The following is a 14,356-nucleotide window of genomic DNA, read 5'->3' on the forward strand; positions in this document are numbered from 1 at the left end:
TTAAACTGCTAATTCTCTTAAACAATTATATACAAAAATATATTTGATTTTTTATTTTGTTTGCTTTGATGGTCTTAACAAAGTCACAACTTTCTGTTACAGTACCAAAAACTATGCTGTATTTATAACGTACATATTCTTTACCTGTCCCAGGTCAAAATTGACCCTGAGACAATAGGAGGGTAATGTAATATTATTAAAAATGAATTTATTTTCACTGTTCAGCAATGAACACAAATACATGACATAAGGCAATTTGACATCTAAAAAGGTACCTGCCAGTGCATTTCCCTGGTATTTTTTTTTTTTTTTCTGTTTTTTTTTTTTTTGCCTTCGTACCATTTGTCACAAATCATTATTATGTGGTCGAAAAAACACAAAATGCACATTTGCTGTGTGTATGTTCAGAGCAAGTTCACATTCTGAGCAAAATGTCATGATCTGATTTGCATATAAGAAATGACAAGGTGCTGGTTCAATAGATTTTTATTTTAAATATGGCTGATGGATTCTTTTAATAATTCATTCATAATGACTTCCATTAATTATTCAGTCAACCAAACTTTTCTTATGTAAGCAGGATCCAAGGCCACCTGGCAGTGATGTACAACACCCAGTCACATTTTATTAACCAAAATACACCACAAAATGAACAATAAAAGTGCTGTCTTTAGACTAAAGAGCCTTTGTTGTGCTCAGTCGACGGTACTTGTGGCATAATGTTGATTACCACAAAAAATAACTTCAGACTCATTTATAATTTCTTTAAAAAAAAAAGCAAAAATCGAGGTTAGAGTGAGGCACTTACAATGGAAGTGAACTTTGCCAATTCTTGGAGGGTTTAAAGGCAGAAATGTGAAGATTATAATGTTATAAAAGCACTTACATTAATTCTTCTGTTAAAACTCATGTATTATTTGAGCTGTTTGAGTTTATTTGAGTTTTAGGGTTTGTTGACATTACATTGTCATGGCAACGAAGTTGTAAAAGTGGCTATAACTTAACACAGAAAAGGTTAGTTCATCACACTAAAATCATGTTAACATGCATATTGTTTATGTCTTGTGGCTAGACTTTTGATATAATGAGTATTTTAACGTTTACGAATTGGCCCCATTCACTTCCATTGTAAGTCCATCACTGTAAAACTGATTTTTGCTTTTTTTAATGAAAAGGAGGGGCAAGTCAAAAAATGTTTTTGTGGTAATCAATATTATGCTGCAAATCCTGTCAATTGAGCTTAACTTGTATTGAACCCGGAATATTCCTTTAAATAGAAATTGAACCTCTGCGCAGCTCTTTGTTAAGTGTCTAGTTTAGCAAAATTAGCAAATAAAGAAGGAATATGAAATAATACGTATGTGTATATGTATGTATTGCTTCTGGTAAGGCATTTTAGAATGCTTTTCACTGAAATTCATTTGGGACATGTAAGCGTAAGCTTAGTTCTAGCGGGAGACTCGCAGCTGTACATCATCATGCCATTTTCTAGATAGCTCCTAGCCAATCATACATCAGCTATTGCTTTAAAAGCCTGCTCTCAATTTACCTCTGTGCTGTTTTAGTGTGCCAACACGGCAACCTCCTCCTCCCCACCACCACCAGTCAAGTCCCGTCCTACACGGGGGTAGGCTCCTCGCCCCCTGCCTCCTATCTCCAGCAGGATCTAACAGTTCAAGTAGCAATCTCATCGGACCACCAGACGGGGCTTACGCTAAAAGAGAAAATATATTATTCCGTGGTTCTATATAATTTCATCAAATAAATGTCATGTCAACTTTATCAAGTCTGCGAGTCTTTCTGATAGACGTGTCACTCCCAGCTGGTCAAATAGGAATTATCACACATTTACCACCTATTAGACAGATTTCAGTAAGTGTTGATGATATTATAACTGGCATTCAACCTTTCAGGTGATGTGAGCCTGAAAATCAGAAACCACGTCTAAAGAGAAATCAATTAATAGTTCAAGAAAAATACAGGAATAATAAATGAATAGAAGCTAGTAATTCTTCTCAGAGGAAGAAGACTTGAATTCACTATTTCTGTTATATTACAGTATATCTTGCAAATGGAAGTAATTGAAAGTATTATGAGCTTTGTTCTTTTCTGCTCTGTTTTGTAGATCCTCAGACTGCCCCCAGTGAGGTGGATGGTGTAAACCTGGAGGAGATTCGAGAATTCGCCAAAGCGTTTAAAATTCGCCGACTGTCTCTGGGTCTGACTCAAACTCAGGTGGGCCAGGCTCTCAGTGCAACTGAAGGCCCCGCCTACAGCCAGTCTGCCATTTGCAGGTATGAAAGCTACCAGATAGATAAGAAATGCATAGTAAAAATATAAATGTGAATACATAGCTTATACACTACATAGTCAAATGTACGTATGTGTTTACTGCTGATTATTGGATTTGGTTATTGCTGCTACAGCCATCACTAAATCTCTTGTCTAATTGGGAGATAATCCCTGCAACCATTTTCCAATATCAAGTGGAAAGACTTTCCAAATGACTGTTATAGTAACAAAGGTAGTACTATTAATCGCTATTAATGCCCATGGTTTTAAAATTACATTTCCAACTATCAAATTTGAGTGTGGTGATCAGGTGAGCATATAATTATGGTCATGCAGTGTATATATTATGAGCATTCACCTAGTGTCCATTTAAAGACTAATTAAAGGCTAAATTTACCTCTTTAAGTTATAGTTTGCACAGTAATACTACTAGCAAAAGTCATTTTTGTGTTGAGTGATTTCATCATTATGATAAAGGCATTTGGCATTTATAGCACTCAGAAGTGGGTATGTGGTTTGTAATTTGCAGATAAAAGAAAGAAAGAAAAAACTTCTACCAGTGCCAATATCAGCTTACCTTGTTACCGAGCAGTCAAAATAGTCAGCATTCAGATTTACATGCAAGTATAGTACCCTTTTTATATTTAATCACAAATAATTAAGACATTTAAAAGGGGTATTCATAAATTATGTGAAATTTATGTCAGATACTTTTATTTTTTTCCATTCTCTGCCCGTCTCCACTCTCTCTCGCCCCTCTCTGAATGAGAAGATACAGTTACTTATGTAAAATACATCAGCTGTGGTATTACAAGAAGCACTTAAACCACTTAATAATTTCTAAGGGCCATTGCCATCTATTCACATGACATTTAGCTGAAAGGAACTTGACATGGCTAGACTTTTAATAAAACGTTGAGTTCCACAGTTCAACAATGACATGGATTTGGTCATAAACTAGGACATTATTTAGCATTAGTAAAATAAATATTTAACTTCATCATAAAAGCACAAATTCTGTTACTCATTTAGTAGATCTCCGCAGTTACTTATTCACATTATGTTTTCATCAAAAATGAGACAAAGTTTATGTCAGATTGCATTTATTACAGACCATGTCATGTCTGATCATGCAAATAGACATAAATAAGAATGGGTACAAGAAGGATATACCCTTTAAAACCTGTGCAGTCTTTAAAAATAGTGTAAAAGCAATATAAACTATACTGTAAATCACACGTTTTCATCCTTACAAAGACTCTCCATCCAGACTCCCAGCCAACCCAGGGCCCCCCAGATTAAAAAAGCTAGATTTTCTCGGTAACACTTTATAATAACTTTCATTAATAGCTTTAATAAACATTATTTTCTTCCATAATGCTTTACAGATCATTAATACACTACATTTAGAAGTACATTTTGAAATGTATAGAATATAAACATCCATTGTGTTTTATGTATCAGTCCACAGTCCCTAGAGGATCTTCTTGAAAACTCAAAAAAAAAAAAAAAAAAAAAAAAAAAATAATAATAATAATAATAAAACAACAAACTAATCTTTTTGACATGCTGATTACCCATTAAGGCAAACTTGTGCACAAATGACTCAGTTACGCTTTATATTAGGTGTCTTAAACGACTATGTACATACATTAAAATACGTACAATACAATGCATTTATTGTGTAACTACATGTTGTTCTGCAAAATTCTCAAAATTCTCAAAAATTCTCAAAATTTGCTGTTACTGAGGTTGAGGTACAGGTAGGTTTAGGAGGAGGGGTAGGGTTGGGGTTAGGAGTATGAGTTAGGTTTTAGGGTAAGGGTTGGGTTAGGGTTAGAGGTCAGGTTAACAGTGTTATTGCAAATTTAATTAAATGCATGTGCTTTAAATGAAAGTACAATGCATCAAATAAGTATATTGTATCAAACGATGAAGTACATAGTAGTTAAAGACACCTAGTATAAAGTGGGACCAATGACTCAAGACAACTTTTCTGTGTGTCAAATGAAAACCATGTGCCACTTGTCAACTGTCAATAGTTTTCTGTTCGGAGTTTTCTGTTTGTGTTTAATTTTAATACAGTGGAATTGTCAAAGGCTTATGCCTCACCTGATGAGACACTTGTGTTTATCTGACACACAGCCGCCACACGCTTTTTAAAATTTCATCATATCAGCAATGAACGACCGATAAAGCCTGAAATTGCTCGGTGAAGGGAGAGTGAGGAAATTTCTTATGAAGCTTCAAACTAGTGCGGAAAGTCGGGAAAAAAATCATGCATGAAATATTTAGCTGTATGCATTATTTAGATATTTATAGCATACATTAAAAGCCATTAGTTTCCAAAATCAAGAGGTGATGGGATGTTTTCCCCTATTTGCATTCTTTCATCTCTTCAGAAAGGATGGGGGATTTCTTTGTCATTATTTGTTCATTTTTATGACATTGGACATGACAGTGTGCAGAGTGTTTTTGGCTTTAAAGGCAGACATCGCATGCTTTAGTTTAGTTAACATCAGCAGAGACAAGAGGGGAAAGAGGTGAACGCATTTTGCTCGTGAGTGTGTGAGCTCTTGGGGCCCTTGTAGTGTTTGTGCAGTCAAACTCGGTCTGACAGATGTCTCTATCTTGTCCGATCTCATAGTTCACTCTGGGAAAAAAGCTTTATTGGTTCATCTGAACAATCACAAAGGTGCATCGTCAAACTGACCATAGGCAGGGGTCGTTATTAAAGCCTGAAGAATTTAGTATGAGTGATGTAAAGCCTTTTAGAATAATACATAATTAAGCTTCTGCAAATTATACAGTGGGGTCAAAAAGTCTGAGACGACTTGTGGAAATGCTTCTATTTTGCATTTTTCTAATTTATATTATCAGCATAACAATATGAGTGAAATGTTCTCAAACTGGCATGGACAAATTTTGTGCAAAACCTGATGATCCATGTTATTCTAGTATGGTTTGAGAATGTTCTAAAGAGCATCTTGTGTGCTTCTGTGGAAGAAAGGAAATCTGACCTTTTGTACAAAGGAGTTAACATGGTCAGTGTCACAAATATGATATAGTGCAGAATTGTTTCACGTCATAACATTTCTTTGACTAAATTTGTCCAAAATCTGTTTATTTCCAGGATTAAATTAGATTTTGAATCCCAGATTTTCAATGCGGTCTCAGTCTTTTGGACCCCTCTGTATATATAAACCTAACTGCTCAATTCATCTTGGAAGATTTGATATAAAGTGTAAATCTTATTATTAAAATGCTTTGCTGCATCATTTGTTTAAATCGGTTAAATACACTGTCCTTGTTCTCAGTGCGACAAATTAAATTTTCCCCCTTTTACACGGCACGATACACAGCCGCTCTCGGCAAGAGCCCTCTTTAGCATGCAAAGCTTCACGTGGATGCTCATACAATGTCATATCATCACATAATTGTGAGATGGAAATCGCTTTTCCACTTTTAAGCCGTGTGGATTTACAACATTAATCCACACTAAAACACTGGATTCACATCAATGATTCATGTTTTAGGCTGGTAATCTGCCATCTATAATTTGCACAGCAAATTAGGCAGAAGAGCTGCTTAACATGACTGTATATATATATTTAATCATATCTACTTACCTACTGCTTCTGTATTCACCATTACATTGTACTCACCTCCATTTAACTGCTGCTAAGCAGGCATCTTTTGAAACATTGGAGAAGACACATTGTAGGGGAGAGCAGGGATAACTGTAGCACTTTTAGATTTTTTGTTCATTCATTAAGGAAATGTTTAGCCCAACCCTTTGAAATATTGCCTCATACATCTGTGACATAGCTATTAGCAATCATTACATGGACTTAATGGAGTCGGATACAATTACATCAGAAGTACACTGATTATATACATACATAACAACCATGTTATGAATTATAAATGTAACAGCAAATCAAAAAGCTCTATACTGTGAATAATTATATTTTACTGTATGTGTTCATACTAATGTTAGTCAATGCAAAACATATCCTCAAACACTATAGATATGGCCACTGTGAGTGCATTGAGTGCTAAGCAGTGTCGATTGCTTCAAGAAAACACGGGAAGCATGCAGACTGACCACACAGAAGGTTGATTTTTCTTTAGCTAAAATCGGTCTGTGCTTACCAAAATTCTAATCACTGTCCCGAGTGGCCAAAGTAGTAAGTGTTGTTGGGCATATGGGCACGTGTGAGCTCAATTTTCTGAGTGTAATGACCACGTAGGGGCACCAAAAGCAAGTTGTGAAGCAAATTGTTTTCAGCTGTACAGGCTGCTATACCGTCAAGATCATAGCATGTGAGCGGAGTGGAGCGGTGATAATGTCTTCTTGAGGATTCCATTCAGGCCGCTCAACACCACTCGCTCAACCCAGAATGTGCTTCGAGATATGCTGGTTTGGGAATCTGCGAAAAAAAAAAAACAGTAGGCCTGAGGTTACGGAGTTCAAACACTGTTTTAGTGAAGTTGCAAACCTTAAACATAAATGCAAAGTAAATGGGTACATGTGAGCAAAGTAAAAATCAAAGCTAAGAACGAGGAATGAGAAGAAATTGAAAGGGAGTGGGGAGACTGTGAGAGTTAGCAAAGATTCCCTTTGGTATCTAATGCGTCACATTGCCAGGAAACACGAGGATGTTTTACGCAAACATGGTAGTGCAGCAAAAGGTGAGCTAGTAGGCTACAGGCTACTAATTTGCAGGCACAGCATTCTGCTTTCATGCCTCTATTGTACAATTGAGCATTTGATTAGTAAAGATTTCCGCTCTCGCATAGTGAATTTCATAGCGGAATTATATCACTCAATCAACCAGCTTTGATTTCTGCATTGGGATAGTGCACATAACTGCTGGTCAGTTTCCCAAAGCCAAATCCACACCTTAAAAAAGACCCACTGACACTAGATGAGTTGTTACGGATAACATCTTCCGACATTGCTTGCTGCATTCATGCGCAGAGAAAAAAAAGCCATAAATAAATTATAGCCTACATTAGAAAAAAAACTTTTCTTTAACGAAGGCAGTGTAATTCATGGATTAAATATATTTTTTTTATTTGTTTTGGGATCATTAAACATGATTTCATCTAATATATACAGTATTGGACAAAATCTCACTTTATGCAGGACACATTTTTTTATTTGTTAAATCCATAGATTAAACCCTGCTGTACATACAGTATAAAGAGTGCATGCACAACACATTATCTTCTGATGCATATAAAGTCCAGATTCACTTTATGCTGCTTTAAAAATGTCAAGAAAAAACAAAGAGGGCACATGGTATCTACTAATATAATAATTATTATATAAATAACCACAGTCCTTTAGATTGCATCCAATTACAACATATAAAATTGAAGGGAATAGGCTATTAGTCAAGCAACAATACTGAAAAACTTTGACTGCTTTTTTCTGGATAACTTAATACACCCTTTAAAACTGAACACAATATTAGGATGAGAAATTACTCATTTTAATTTACAGACCAAAAGTCTGATAGCATTAAATCAGAAACCTATTAATGTATCAAATCTACAGTGTAATCATTCCTTGGAGACAACGCAATTGAAAAACAATTATGAATTTCACTTTTATATGTTTGATGACTTGTTTAAAGTAAATAAAGGCATTATTTGAAGATGTTCAATGACATATGTGCTAACAGAGAAATATTTGACTGATTACAAATGATGATGAAGGTCTGGTAGACCAGATTATCTTACAGCCATTGTAAACCAGTACAAAATAAACAGTGAGGTTTTATGTACTAAAACACAACAATACAATCACAGAATTTCAGATGTGTACATTACTAAGCGTTTCGTAATGTAATAAATGTAGGCATATAGCCTATATTTCACCCAGAGGGGCACTTCAGTCCATGTGTGCAAAGGGGCAGTTGCTCGGGTGTGTGTGCATGCCTGGAAACAAGTATAGCCTACTACAGAGAAATTTCATGATGGAGCGGGATTTGAGCAAACTTTTTTACTAGTGAGCGTGAGCGGTACTTAAGCGGAGCATTCGCTTGGGCCATGAGCGGTTGAGCGGAGTGCACGCGCATGGAGAGGATTATTGAGCGGAATGTCACACCGCTCCGCTTCGCTCACATGCTCTGGTCAAGATGTATATTTTATAAACTGAACCCCCCAACCCAAACATAATCATCAGTGGAGTAAAAATGTAATGCTAGAGGGAAAAGTGCAACCTCCAAATCACGCTTGTAATGGATTATGCAAACGCAATTACTTCCTGGTTTCAAGACAGGATCTGAACCAGGGTCTCCCACGCTGCTGATGCAACATGTTTCCAGTCATGCCACAGGGGAAGAAATCAAACACACTGGAACCGATGCAAAAATGTCTGATAGGAGATGGCGCTTGTCAGTGAGTTGGCATAGTGTGGCCTATCTTAGGGTTCCGGAACTCTCGGAAAGAACATTTCGACTTCCCGTGTAATCATGTTAAAGCACGACTTCCCCTAAAATGTTAAAATAATGCAGCATTGATGAGTTTAATATAATGGACAAATAATCTATATAAATTACATATTACTCTTTGTGCATTTCAATATTTTAGCAATTAATAATAGTGAAACACATCACTAACGGTTGCTATTTCCAGTAACGCAATCCGTTTTTTCTACATTAATATACCATAGAAATGGATGCAAGACCTATAAAGCCCTATTGAAGCATGTCTAAAGCAGAAACCTGTACCATCCGAGTCAATGGTGCAAACGATCGATGTTCATTGGACAAGTGGCTCTAAACATGTCATATTTGGTCTTATGCCTTGCTTCTCTTGAGGTCTGTGGGAGCTTCATGAGCACTATTTGCATTGGATTGGATCAATTTGGCAAGATTTTCTTTGTGCCACCCCAGTCGGATGGCAAAACGACCAAGTGGGAGTTTGTATAGTCTTAGTATTACAACCCCTACTTCCCTGCTTTCCTTTAAATCCTTATTTTTGAAATCCTTACAAACATTTGTATTAAAATAATGGATTCAAGAAATGGCTCGCTACTGGAAAAAGAAAAACAGTTAAATATACAGAAAATAGAAACTGAAAAGGAGTTCCAATAAACTTGATTTTTCTTGATTCTTTTTCCTATTTCACCTAAATTAGCATCATTATATGCCCTGCTGTCTGTCTTTTCCTGTCTAACCTGAAACCAAAATGTTTTCTGGTCTGTTTGGAGAAAACAGGAACTTAAATTAACAAATGCAATAATACATGACTTAATCAATAAATCATCATCTCAATATGTTTTGGCTCTGGTATTGTTTCCAGCTCAGTTGGATTTAGCAGGATGCTGTCATTCATCTTTGTGTTGAAAAACGTCTCTCGTGTGTTAAAGGACATTGGAGAGCGATGGCCTTTGCCCCCGCTTCAGGCGTCTTTTCAAATGCCAGTTAAGATTCTATCAAGGGCCTCCTCACAGGAGCCTGTCCAGGAGTTTAGGACCGAGAGAGAATATGTGTTGTTTCAGAGAGCAGTAGTTCACCTCACAGCTGGGCTTTTCTCTGTCTGTTTGACAGATGTCCATGTGTCGGAATGGAGTGCAGGTCAGGGAACTTACTCAAACATCTTTCCATTTAAGAATGTGTGAGACACAACTGCATTCAGTGGAGTCAGTGGAGACAAAATCTTTGTATGTGGATGTTCTATAACTGTACTCTGCAGATGATGTGGTTAAAACAGGGTTAATGGGTTCCCAGCAAAATTGTTTATTGTACAAAAGTAGTGATAGACCAATGTATCAGCCAGGCTGATTAATCGGCCGATATTTGACCCAGATATTACATTGGACATCAAGTGGCAACCCATAACAGTACCAAAATTGTTTATTCTACAAAATTATCTGTTGGCCAATTACCGATATATCAGCCAGGCTGATTAATCGTCCAAGATTTGACTCAGATTTTACATTGGACATTAAGTGGCAACCCAACACAGTACCTAAATTATTTATTGTATAAAAGTAGTGAGAGACAGATATATCAACCAGGCCGAATAATTGGCTGGTATTTGACCCAGATTCTACATTGGACATCAACAGTCGACCCAACACAGTACCAAAATTATTTATTCTGCAAAAGTAGTGATAGAACGATATATTGGCCAGGCTGATTAATCCGCCGATATTTCACCCAGATTTTACATTGTACATCAAGTGGCGACCCAGCACAGTACCAAAATTATTTATTGTACAAATCTAGTGATAGACAGATATATCGGCCAGGCCAAAAAATCAGCCGATATTTGACCCAGATTTTACATCGAACATCAAGTGTTGACCCAACATAGTGTCAAAATTAAGTATTGTACAAAATTATTGATTGACTGATATATCGGCCAGGCTGATTAATCGTCCAATATTTTACCCAGATTCTACATTGTACATCATGTGGCGACCCAACACAGTACCGAAATTGTTTATTGTACAAAAGTAGTGATAGACCGATATATCGGACAGGCTGATTAATCAGCCGAAATTTGACCCAGATTTTACATTGTACATCAAGTGGCGACCCAGCACAGTACCAAAATTATTGTCACCAAATATTTGTATTTTATTAAAGATAATTATGACAAATACTATTTAATTTACACACTTAGGATAATGTAAAAATTACTGCTTGCCAATGTAGAAAATTATTTGGGCGCACAGGAGCAAGTAACAGCTATGAATTTATTATTGCAGCCTACCATCAGAATTAAAACTTCCTAATGTATCTTCCCTCATACACCTAATACTTTTAAAAGAGGCGCGTTAGTTATTTTTGCATTAAAAGCCCTTTTTCACTCTCTCATGGCTGCGAGCGCTGTCCTTTCCCTCCCTATCTTTCTTTCACACGCGCGCAGAGACCGAGGGAGAGATATACCACGTGAAGATGGTTAAGCAGAGTTTCTTGGTTGTTTTTTATGTGTCAAAATTATAGGCAACATTTTAAATAATGACGGATTAATCTAGCACTCACACACAAGATTCTGAGAAAAATAGCGAGTCAAATTAAAATGTGCGAATCCATAATATGCGCGATAACAGTAAACAGCTTGTCAGTGTCCTCGTCTAACTCAACGTGATAAGCAAATTCTCAAACATAAAATAAGAAAAGAAAAAAAACATGAAATGTAACTCTACCAATAACATATACTCTGCACAACTGCGTGAGGATGACGCATACCGAATTTAAAGTATTCTGCTTCTAACGGAGGTGCGCTGGCTGTCGCGTGGAGGAGTGCTTGTGGGTTTCTTTTTCTTGGATCTTCAATTGTCATGAATATTCAATAACATCATAACCACGCACTGCAACACTGTAAAAACCTCTTAAAAGGGCATACCTTGTTGGTGCTTTATAACGAGATCATCAAGCAGCTGTATGGCTCTGCGTCAATGTGTAATAGACCAGTAGAAATGTCAACCGCTAGAAATGTATCAAGTATCATGTCTATCACGGTTATGCAAAATTCGTGGCAAAGCACGTTCCCAAAAATCATTGTATTATAATCATCATTTTGCATTTCTCATTGATGATAGTGCTCTCTCGCACGCACACAAGTAAACACATAGAGCGCGAGGAGAGAGAGCGCGCATCCATGGCGTGAGAAATGCAAAATGATGATTATAATACAAAGATTTTTGTGAACGTGCATTGCATAACCTTTGCATATGCTGTATGTGTAGACATACAGTATATAAATAGAGGGGGCTTCAAGTTAAATGGTTGGGAACCACTGGTCTGGCTTATAATTTCATATAAAAACAATAAAAAAATAAAATTAAAAAAAAACAGCATATGCAGATTCTTTCTGGTAATTTATGTCATATAAAATATATTAACATTGTATAACTTTCATGAATTACCTATTAAGCATTATTATACAACGCTTAATAGACAGTTAAAACTGAAAATACATTAATGTAGTTATGAATGTCCTAAAGGTTTGATTTGAAAGATTTAAATGTTGATGAACTAGCTACTAATCTGTTAATAATTAGTCATACCTACAGTATATGTTTGTTAATGGCAAATGGAAGTATAAAGTGTCATCAATATATTATTAATTTATTGGTGGCTTAAGGAGATCTGTCAGGACTAATGTAGTTTGGTGCTGCCTATAAGGTTAATTTAAGAATTAATAATTTATAATAATTAATTATAATTTTATTTATCACACATTATACATTTTGCACATATACAGTGAAATTATTTTTTTTTTTTCACATATCCCAGCTAAGCTGGGATCAGAGTGCAGGGTCAGCCATGTTATGGTGCCCCTGGAGCAGATAGGGTCAAGGGCCTTGCTCAAGGACCCAACAGTGGCATCTTGGCAGTGCTGGGGCTTGAACCCTTGACCTTAACTGCTGAGCCACCACTGCCCCCAATTTGAAAATGGTTCATCAGAGAAGACGTCCTTTGTCATGTTTAATGAATTCTGTAGCAATTTTTAAAGCATGAATGCTCTGTTGTAATACATTACCAGTTGTATTAACCTGAACACTGACTGTGCCCCTACAGCGCAACACCCCCCAATCAAACCCCCCCCCCCCCCGGCCCGCCCGCCCCCCAATAAGACTGTAATAAATGTTTCGAACCCCTCATAAAACACAACATACAGTAACATACTAAAATGTTACCAATTAAGTCCTTCTTGTAGCTCAAGTAGCTGCTGTGTGGGATTTTGCTGTAATCATTTTGAGTGTTTATTCTAAACAAGTGTAAAACAATTTGCAGGGACAATTATTTTTTATTTTATTTTTTTCATTACTGTTTTTTTTTTACAAAAAGCAAACATGTCTAAATGCTAGTTCCTTCTGCAATAGCACATTGAGAAAAAAAAATTACAGTGATTTACCTCCCCAGAGAGCCCATAAACTTGCAGACATATTCAAAAGTGAAGGTGAAAATGTATTAGCATTAAACATTTAATGAGCATCTGGTTGCATGAGGAACAGAGAAAAGTTGGAGAAGTGTATTAAAATGTGTGTGCATTTGAGTGAATAATTTAAGCCATTTGTGAATTAATAATGCTTTTAATGTTTTATGGCATGCTTGTGTTATCCATTTGAAAATATGTATTAAAATCTCTCACAAAAGAAATTGTGATGGCATATGTGGATTTGATTGTATAGAACAGCTAGAGAAGAACAAGGCAAGGCCAATAAATGGTATTCATTCTTTATGATAGCAGTCAACAGCTTGCTTGTTTTTGCACCAGCCTGTGGAAGAGTCCTGTTGGTTCAATGCAGCTTGGGTACAGAGAGTCCAAAAACTAACACACATAAGAATATTTGTTGTATTGCTCACAATGTAATGTGCAATGTAACTCTTTGGCCTTACATTAATCACGTTTCTTAGCATGCAACTGCTCAAGAAACATTGAAGTGATGCGGTAGAGGCCACTAAACTCTCTGTCCCACTGGCGACATGGACCAAGAGGCCCCTCCTGGGAAACTGGGTCAGACGGGAAACCCCTCGCCCAGTCAGGGCACATGAGTAAGCTTGTTCTCTCTCAATTCTCCCCTAGACACACCATCCTGAGAAGCCACTTTTTTCTACCACAGGAAGCCCAAGAGAACACTATAGCTAGCAGTCTGACAGGCAAACTGAACCCTGGCCTTTTATATCCTGCCAGGTTCGAGAAGTTGGACATCACCCCAAAAAGCGCCCAGAAGATTAAGCCCGTGCTGGAGCGCTGGATGGCCGAGGCCGAAGCCCGCCATCGCTCCGGTATGCAGAACCTGACCGAGTTTATCGGCAGCGAGCCTTCCAAAAAGCGCAAACGCCGGACCTCTTTCACACCACAGGCCCTGGAAATCCTCAACAGCCACTTTGAGAAGAATACTCACCCCTCCGGTCAGGAGATGACGGAAATTGCAGAGAAACTGAACTATGATCGCGAGGTGGTGCGTGTCTGGTTCTGCAATAAGAGGCAAGCTTTAAAAAACACTATTAAACGACTGAAGCAACCAGAGCTTGGGCCAGTCGCAGCTATGGACCCTCTGGTTGATAATATGGATGATCATCCTTAA

At 37.0% G+C, this 14,356-nt stretch overlaps 1 protein-coding gene across 1 annotated transcript in view; it reads left to right on the forward strand.

Moving 5' to 3' along the window:
* Positions 1-14,356, forward strand: part of LOC127431715 (POU domain, class 6, transcription factor 2-like) — a 139,572-nt gene extending 125,216 nt beyond the window's left edge. The window contains 2 exon segments of the mRNA XM_051682244.1: positions 2,126-2,294; positions 13,852-14,356. Coding sequence (XP_051538204.1) covers positions 2,126-2,294; positions 13,852-14,356 — 674 coding nt within the window.

Source organism: Myxocyprinus asiaticus, chromosome 41, assembly GCF_019703515.2.
Source record: "Myxocyprinus asiaticus isolate MX2 ecotype Aquarium Trade chromosome 41, UBuf_Myxa_2, whole genome shotgun sequence".
Classification (NCBI taxonomy): domain Eukaryota; kingdom Metazoa; phylum Chordata; class Actinopteri; order Cypriniformes; family Catostomidae; genus Myxocyprinus; species Myxocyprinus asiaticus.